General features: G+C 34.9%; 1 protein-coding gene across 3 annotated transcripts; it reads right to left on the reverse strand.

The window, feature by feature from the left end:
- Positions 1–2,008: 2,008 nt before the first annotated feature.
- On the reverse strand, positions 2,009–8,934 carry LOC104091196 (ABC transporter C family member 10-like). 3 transcript variants are annotated; one of them, XM_009596474.4, is made up of 11 exons: positions 5,972–8,931; positions 5,562–5,882; positions 5,376–5,462; positions 4,583–5,170; positions 4,319–4,483; positions 3,901–4,195; positions 3,592–3,806; positions 3,210–3,515; positions 3,014–3,077; positions 2,676–2,915; positions 2,009–2,328 (listed from the first exon to the last, which is right to left on the reverse strand). In XM_009596474.4, the coding sequence occupies exons 1-11, from the start codon at positions 7,997–7,999 to the stop codon at positions 2,228–2,230; spliced, it is 4,410 nt and encodes a 1,469-aa protein (XP_009594769.2). In that variant the 5' UTR covers positions 8,000–8,931; the 3' UTR covers positions 2,009–2,227. The 3 variants fall into 3 exon arrangements, 2 of the variants coding, with proteins under 2 accessions (XP_009594769.2, XP_070044555.1); XM_070188454.1 differs by having other exon boundaries at positions 5,376–5,882; positions 5,972–8,932; XR_011412142.1 differs by lacking the exon at positions 2,009–2,328 and having other exon boundaries at positions 2,834–2,915; positions 3,269–3,515; positions 5,376–5,882; positions 5,972–8,934.
- Positions 8,935–9,253: the final 319 nt, after the last annotated feature.

Raw genomic sequence — 9,253 nt, forward strand, 5'->3', positions numbered from 1 at the left:
GAGAGCTTGGAAAAATCAGTACTTTTCAGAGATTGGATCCGTTCGAAAAGAAGAAATTTTGGACTTGCTGAATCACAACCAGAGGTAGACGAAGCTTATGAAGAAATGCTAGTTGAACTTGCGGAGGATGATGCTTCGCCTGGAAGCGGTGATGACCAAGCTTCATTTCTGCCACCACCAACGGAAATTCCTTTGGACCTTGAAGGATTTATGAAATTACTAAGAGATACCATGTAAATTAATATGTAACTTGTATTTTGGCACATCTTGATTAGTTTCTTTTTCTTCTCAATGGTGGTATTAGCACCTTGTTGTGCTCATTCCATAGGGGGAGGAAGACTAAGAAAGATATTTTCATAATTTTTTAATGCTATAATAAAAATATAACGCATTGCTTTGAATATCTCTTTACAATATTTTTGTCTTTTTATATACCTTAAGCTATACATATAGTATAATATAGTATATACTATACTATATATATATATACTATATATACATTTTACTATATTAAGATATATATATATATATATAGTATATCATAAGATGTATACTATCGAATATGGCTTTATATATATATATATATATATATATATATATATATATATATATACATCTTACTATATTAAGATGTATATATAGTATATCCTAAGATGTATACTATCGAATATGGCTTATATACTATGTATATAGTAAGATGTATATATATATATAGATAGATATATATCTTAAGCCATATTCGATAGTATATAAATATATATATCGAATATAGCTTATATATATACTATACTATATATACATCTTAAGATATATATATATATATATATATATATATATATATATATATATATATATATATATATATAGAGAGAGAGAGAGAGAGATATATCTTAAGCCATATTCGATATATATATATATATATATATATATATATATATATATATATATCTTAAGATATATATATAGTATATAAATCGAATATTAATGTATAAATCTTAAGATGTATATATAGTAAATCGAATATAGCTTATATATCTTAAGATGTATATATAGTATAGTATACATCTTACTAGGAATATCTCTTTACAATATTTTTGTCTTTAAATTTGAATTAAAAAATTTAGGTGACAATTCTATAATATAATTTACTAGGAATTGCCTTAGATATTTTTATTATCATTTTTTTTCTCTAACTTGTATAAAAATAATTTAAAAAATAGAAGGTTTTCGTCGGGCCCACTTGGGCCCGGTTAGGACCGTTTGGACCCGCTTAGGCCCGGGACCGGCTCACTTAACACGGGACCGCTTAGGACCGGCCCACTTAGGACCGGACCACTTAGGACCGGGCCCGGCCCACATGCCACCCCTAGTTGTGCATAAGTGAATTTAGCCTTTGTTGATAGCTCGGTTGAATTGTAATAGTAACTTCTTGCGGTTCACTTTGTGTATATTATGAATACAAGATTAAGGAAATTGGTTTTCCTGTTTGAGTATTTTGTATGAAATCACTCTTTGCAAGAATACAGTCCACAGAAACATAATTTGCTTTATACTTTATGAAGGGACACTTGTCCTCTTGTTTTCTTGTACTGTTATTTCTTCTTTCCAGTGTTTCCAAACTAGGCTAAGAGCATAGTGTTTATATATCACTAGAAACGTCAATATACAAGATGCAAATTGGTCAAAATGAGACATTAGTAGAGAGAAGATGAGAAAGAAAGAAAAATTACAATTCAAGTGGTGCTCATTTTATGCAGTGTTGTCTCCCACTTGCTTTTCCATTTTTCTTAATCATTTATGTAACTTTTACGGTTTGTTATGTAAAGGAATTTCACATCTTTGAATTGAACAGGCGAGTATGCACGATAAAGAAGGCTAAAGGTTAATCAAACCAACGAAGTCACGATAAATATTGTTATTCCTTCTTTCCATAGTTTTCAAAGGTTTGTTAATATGTATTTTAATTTTAATTTATCACTTAACCACGATAAATACGTTATTGTCCGAATGCCGAGTGAAGGTAGGTATTTATTCAATTTTTGTTTTGTTTAACAGCCAACAAAATTGCAAAATGAACTCCAATATGGACAAAGCAAACTGGAGCCACCTTTTACTTCAACTAAACAAAGAGTTAACCTAAATACAACTATGTCTCAATCCCAATCAAGTCGGCATAGGCAGAAAATTAACCTAGATGCAATGACAAAATTCTCTAGTCCTTTCACTTTCACTTTTCAGTACGAGCCCAATATTCTTTAACAAGATCTCCAAATAATGAACTCTCTTTGTTTATCAGCTTCTTTGGCTCATCAAACTCAACTAACTTCCCTGGAAATCAAGAATGAGCAAATTGTAAGCTTCAAACATAAAAAAAAAAAAAAAAAAAAAGGGCAGCCCGGTGCATTAAGCTCCAACTATACGCATGGTCCGGGGAAAGGCCGGACCACAAGAGTCTATCGTACGCAGCCTTAACCCTGCATTTCTGCAAGAGGCTGTTTTCGCGGCTCGAACCCGTGACCTCCTGGTCACATGACATCAACTTTACCAGTTACCTCCCCTTCAAACATAATATGAAATAAATACTTCCTCTGTCACAAATGACGATTTGCAATTGGATCATCTCACATAATTAGGGACAAAAGAAGTAACATTATTGGAATAATATAAGAACTCACCATCACTTATTGCTAAGACTTTTGTGTAATCCATTACTGTTGGAATTCTGTGAGCTACTGTTATAACTGTGCAGTCCGCGAATTCTAGTCTGATTATTTTCTGGAGAATTGCATCTGTTGCATTGTCAATGGATGCAGTTGCTTCATCTAGTACTAGAATTCTACTCCTCTTCAACAGTGCACGTCCGAGACAGAACAATTGTCGCTGTCCCATGCTCCAGTTTGATCCATCTTGTAAAACTGCATTTTGCTCATAGTACTATTGTTATCTTCTAGGACAAAAAACAGTATAATTGGCTATATGATCTTATACTGACGATCTACATTTTGATCTTTACCTGAGGAATCTAGTCCTGTTTCTTTTCCTTGAACAGCCTCTCTAAGCTGACATTTTTCAAGAACCTTCAACAAGAAAGTTCTATTAGTAAATTAGAAGCAATTATCAAATTCTAGTTAGCAATGAGATTAGACACACACACACACACACACACACATATATATATATATATATATATATATATATATATGACTTACCTTCCATATTTGGTCATCACTATATTCTGACAAGGGATCTAAGTTGTATCTAACAGAACCTGTAAAGAGTGTAGGATCTTGTGGAATAATTCCAATACGCGACCTAAGATCTTGAAGCCTAATTGTTGAAATATCGTGGTGATCAATGATGATTTTGCCATGTGTAGGTTCAACGAGGCGAAACAATGCACTGATAAGAGTTGTTTTCCCACTGCCTGTTCGGCCTACAACTCCAACCTTTTGTCCCCCTTCAAATGTACAACTTATACCTTGAAGTACTAATGGAGCATTTGGCCTGTACCTCACCTACTTCAAAATAAAACTTACAAGAGGTTAGATGTTTTCATGAACTAATTAACAATTCCTGCTACTGAAAACATACCTTTAGGTCGCGAATTTCCACTTTGCCACGCGTAGGCCAACCAGGTAAAGGGTGGTTAATTTGAGCTACTTCAGTTGCTTCACTTGGTAGTCTCATGTATTGTTCTAACCTTTCTACAGAGATAATAGAATTTGCTATTGTGCATTCACATTGAACAGACCAAACTAGGATTGTATTTAGTGATAGGCCATAGGAAAATGCCATTCCAATAAGTCCTGCGCCAGCAAACAACGTTCAATCTGAGATTTTCTAATACGCGCGAGTAGCCTTAGAAAATGTCATGTATCAAAAAGCATAAACGGAACAAACCAGATACAGAAGACCCTATGTGAAGCGACGTCATGCCAAGCATCCAGGAGGACATGATAACCGCACACATTATCTCCAAACGCAGAATTAACCATTCAGTTGCGGAGAAAGTATGAAAAAATGGCCTTGCATTTTTATCAATAAACTCCAAGTTCTTGAAAAAGAAATGGCCTTCCTGTACAAAAGACCTAATCGTCGTTAATCCTGAAATGCTTTCAGCTAGATGGTTGGCAACTAAAGACTTTGTTGTTCCATTTAATCTCATCAGCTCTTTCGCTGAAGCATTGTAGTACCTCTGCATAATAAAAATGTGTAGATAAAGTTACATGTAGTAAGAAAGAACAATTGATATATCACGCGCCTATTAAGATTATTAAGGTGATATAAGAACTTAAAAAGTAATAAAAATGTCTATCACCTGAACTAGTATAGTTGCGTAAATCATAAGCACGATTACTAGGAGGACCTCTGGAGCAAGAAGGCATAAGATGACATACGTAGAGTATGAAATTATGATTGATCCAACAGTATAGTTTATTAAGAAAGGCAACTCAATGTCAACAGTGCTCAAATCTGAAGATACCTGCACAAAACAAATAGACAATCTTCAATAGTTAACCAATTAAAGCTTACATTAAGTGCAGATTTAATTTGCAGTAGACATTTGTTCAGCGATTCTTACCCGACTAAGTATTCTTCCGAAAGGTGTTGAGTCAAAAAAAGACATTGGAGCAAAGAAAAGAGAGCTTGACAGTGTACAGAAAATCGATTTTGATGCACCAAGACCGAGTTTTACTGCCAATAAGGATCTTAAAAGCAGAAAGAGTATTAAACTGAAACCAATGATTGTGTAGACAGTGATTAGCTTTAATCTGCTAACACTGGAATTTTGAAGGCCAGTAGCCAGTTTGTAACTCTGTATATACTGTCCAACTACAAACATTGTGTGAACAATGACTGCCAAGGAGAAATACAAGAATCCCTTGTAATGCTTTAGATATTGAATGTATGGCTTCATTCCTGCGTCTCCTACTTCTCGTTCTTCTGCCTTGATTAATTGATTTCCTTTTGAAGAAACTACACCGCATTCGTCGGAGGAAACATTATTGATCTCTATCTCAGCAGCTTTAGGCCTGTTAGAAGCATAAATGCCTTGACATTGAGGACCAGAAGGAGTTTTTTGTGCATTGACAAGTTCCTGAAATTCCTCACTCTTTGACAGCAACTCATCAAAGGTACCAGATTTCAGGATCTTCCCACTAGATATTAGCTGTGAAATCGAAAGAGACCTAGTTAAAATCTTCAATTTCAGGACCAAGGGCGAAATAACTAAAATTGTAGTCAACTTTGTTGGACTGCTGCGTTTTTAATCTAGATGGATAAAGATTAGTACTAAATACATTAGATGAGAATAAGTGGAAAATTACAAGGGACAAGAAATAGAATTAGTGGAGTTTTTCAATGAGGTGACTAACCAAAATAGAATCAAATGTTGGAAGAAATTCAACTTGGTGTGTTACCAGAAGCACAGTTTTTCCTGATAGAGCTCCCATGACATAATCCTGCCAAATCAAATGCGGAAAGTTGAATAAAAATTTCAACTGCATAAGGTTTGCAAAGGAACCCAATGGAGAAGATTCGAGATGTTGAATTATAAGTACATTAAATAGATTAGTGGAGGTATGTGCATCTACAGCACTAAATGGATCATCCAAGAGGTAAATATCTGCATCCTGATAAAGGGCACGAGCTAGTTGAACCCGTTGCTTTTGGCCTCCACTCAAATTGTTACCTCTTTCTCCTATCTCAGTAAGATCACCAAATGGAAGCATCTCCAAATCTTTCACTAGCGAACTCTTTACTAGAGCTTGTCGATACCTCTGTGGTTCCATATTGGATCCAAACAGTATGTTTTCTTTTATGGTTCCTGTCTGAATCCATGCTGTCTGAGAAACATAAGCTATCTTTCCATAAACCTTAACCTACAAAATACAGTAACATTTTCTGATTACACCTGTACTGTATTCTACCAAATCAATTAGGTAGACAAAACAATAAAGGCCAGACTTACAGTGCCATTGATGTATGGAACTTCTCCAAGAATGAGAGACATTAGCGTAGATTTCCCTGAGCCAACTTCACCACAAACAGCCACTTTTTCACCATGTTTAATCTCCAGATTTATGTCCCTTAATGCGGGATTTAAAGAATTCATCTCCCAAGAAACGTCGGTGCACTCTATATAAATATTCAAATTATCCGGACTTTGTTTCATGTGATCCCTTTTATCCATGTCAGGTTCCTCTAGAAATTTCACAATCCTTGACAGTGAAACCTTTGCTTCAATAAATGCCCCGACAACATCAGGGATTCTTCTAATGGGATCTTGAAGCAGATTTAAAGAGGCTAGAAATGTGAAAACATTGCTGACATTGAGAGGAACTCCAAACAAGTAACAAGCTACGAAAGTAGCAGATGAGACCAGAATGGGAGATGACCAAAACAGGATAAGGTAGTATCCTTTTTGTGTTTGAACTAATGATAGCCACTTGGTTTCCTCAGATCTCAACTTGTTTATCTCATTCAAGAAATGTCGCTCCCAAGAATATAACTTGAGAACCTTCATATGTGTAAGCGCTTCTGTGATGGCCTTCAGCCTTTTATCGTGCGCGATCATGAGGTTAATCTGATACTTAAGCTGCAACTTGGCTAATGGGGAGTTAACTAGTACAACTAATATCACAATCACTAATGCTGCTGATGCAGCTACCCCTATAGAATAGTATATTACACACAACACTAGTACGAGCTGAAGAATTGTCGTCCATATCTGATGAAACCAAAAGGGGAACTCGCCTATTTTATGAGCATCTACAGTGACATAGTTCATTATCTGTCCAGGGGAGTGACTTGTCTTAGCAGCATTTGAGACTTGGAGTTGTTTTTGAAAGATAGCTGCAGTAAGCGAAGACTTGACTTGGAGTCCAATCAATCTACTCCTGAAGCACCATTGCCTTTGCGCTAGAGATTCCAAGCATTTTGCAAGGAAAAAGCCAGCTGTTAGAGCATAGCCCTCATACTTAAAAGCTTCTCTTCCTTCAGCAACCCCAATGAAGGTATGAAGAAATAATGGTCCTGTCGTCAGTGTTAATATCTTGATCAGAGCAAAGATCCCAGATATGAAAATTTCTTTCTGCTGGCAGAGGAGTAATGCCATTAGTATAGAAGGTTTTCTTAAAGGGTATTTTCTTTTTAGCATATTCGCTTGCTCATTAAACAGATTATAACATGCTCCTGCTTCGTCGGCTGATCTTAGCTGAGGTACGTCTTCATCCTCAAGAATCTTCTTTTTACCTTTCTTCATTAATGGATTCAACCAACAAAATGAAAATTCTCCAAGAAATCCAGCATTTGCAAATGGAGTAGTTTCATTACTAATTCCATCTTCACATTGTAAAGGCTTATAAAATGTATTATCACACAGATTAATACCCCCATAATTGCCATATTCATCACTTTCCTTAAATCCACTGCAGATCAATAGAATGGCTCCTAATAAAGATAGTGCATCTAATATCACTTCACCTCCAATTACATGGTCACGATTAATACATTTCCACACAGATATTATGCAAAGAAATCCTGCTAATAACATGGCAAGGATTGAATAAAGCTTCACTATGAGGAAAAGTTGCTGCTTGTATAGGCTTATGATTGAACTTACAAACAGCCATGTAATTCCATGGACAAGAAACGCGATCCAACGATGTAGAGGCAGAAAAGTCTCATATTCTTGATCATGGAGTTGCTCTTTAAGCTTCCATGCTCCCAAAACTATGTATCCTAAGCCCAAACATCCATTAAAAACGGCTGAACAAATCGACAACTTAGAAAGTCCATGACATTTTGATTGACATAAAAACTTTCTCCCTGATACTACATTACAAGCTAGTACAACTAACAGGATGATCAACAGTAGGGAGTCAACAGATAACAGAAAAATATGATTTAGACATGTATCTGGATATAGCATTTCAAGAAAAGAGTTCCATTGAACTCCATCAAAGGATTTGCCACAAAAGGTATTTGAGAAATCCATAAAAAGCAGAAAAAAAAAAGCCAAGTTTATGTAACTTTCTTAACTTTGTCAAGAACACTAAGCAACATTTACTTCTTCAACAAGTGGTGATTCTGCAATTTGTGTTAGGTAGATGAAATTTTGCATAGTTGGTTGTTTCTGGTTGGACAATACTAATAAAATTCTAAGAAAAAGGAAATGAACTTTCAAAATATTGACTCTGACGTTGCATTAACATGCTAATAACATGTTACACGAGAAATTGGAGTACTTAAGAATACGAAGATTAGTAGAACATTGACTAATACAGCTAACATGACCAAAATAATCCTCATGTATTAAACAATTTTTTAAAAAGTAAATGAAACACATATTTTAATCCCTAATAACAAATCCAGTGAATTCTCACAAATGGGATATGGGGAGATTAGTGTGAAGAAAGACTTTGTCTCTACCTTGGTAAAGCAGAAAGATTGCTTGCGATTGACCCGATACTAAAGAGGAAAATTAACCAACATTTACTCCTTCAAGAAATCATTCTGCAATTTACTCCAAACGACCCCTAACATGCTAGTAATACTATTAACATTATTATGCATGAGGGTCTAGGGACCAAAAATAAAAATAACAACAAGCTTTCCATCAAAAGCAGTACAGGATCTTCCTAACATAACTACATTCAGGGCGGAAACAGAATTTCAACTAAGGGGATTCAAAAACATAATAATAATAAACAAGTCAACCGATTCAACACCTAATATATACACATAAAAGAAAGCCTAATCTTACTTATATGCACAGTAATTTTTTCGGCTTTTTTTTTTTAAATCCCTCCCAATTTAGGAGGATCTATACCCTATAGTGTTTTCACACTTTCCTCCCGCGTGACTCGAACCCAGAACCCTAACGATAGTGAGTGGAGGTATTTTTTTTCATTGAGCATTTAATGATGCATCTTGAATGTCAGTAGATATAGGAAAGTAGAAATACTACGTTAACATGCTAGTATTATTCTTTTTAAAGAAAAAAAAAACATTATGCATGAGGGCCCAGGGACCAAAAAAGAAAGAAAAAGAGCTTTCAAATCATAAGCAGTATATGGAGCTTCATTAGTGCAATAATGAGCATTTAATAATGCATCTTCATAGTACAGGAAAGTAGATTCAATGGTAATTGTTTTATGTTTTGCTCATGCTCAGCAAGGAGAAAAAAAATGGTGTTATTACATGTTGACCAAAAGATATTTAAATGGTTTACAAAATTTTATAAGGAAAA

Source organism: Nicotiana tomentosiformis, chromosome 11 (assembly GCF_000390325.3).
Source record: "Nicotiana tomentosiformis chromosome 11, ASM39032v3, whole genome shotgun sequence".
Lineage (NCBI taxonomy): Eukaryota > Viridiplantae > Streptophyta > Magnoliopsida > Solanales > Solanaceae > Nicotiana > Nicotiana tomentosiformis.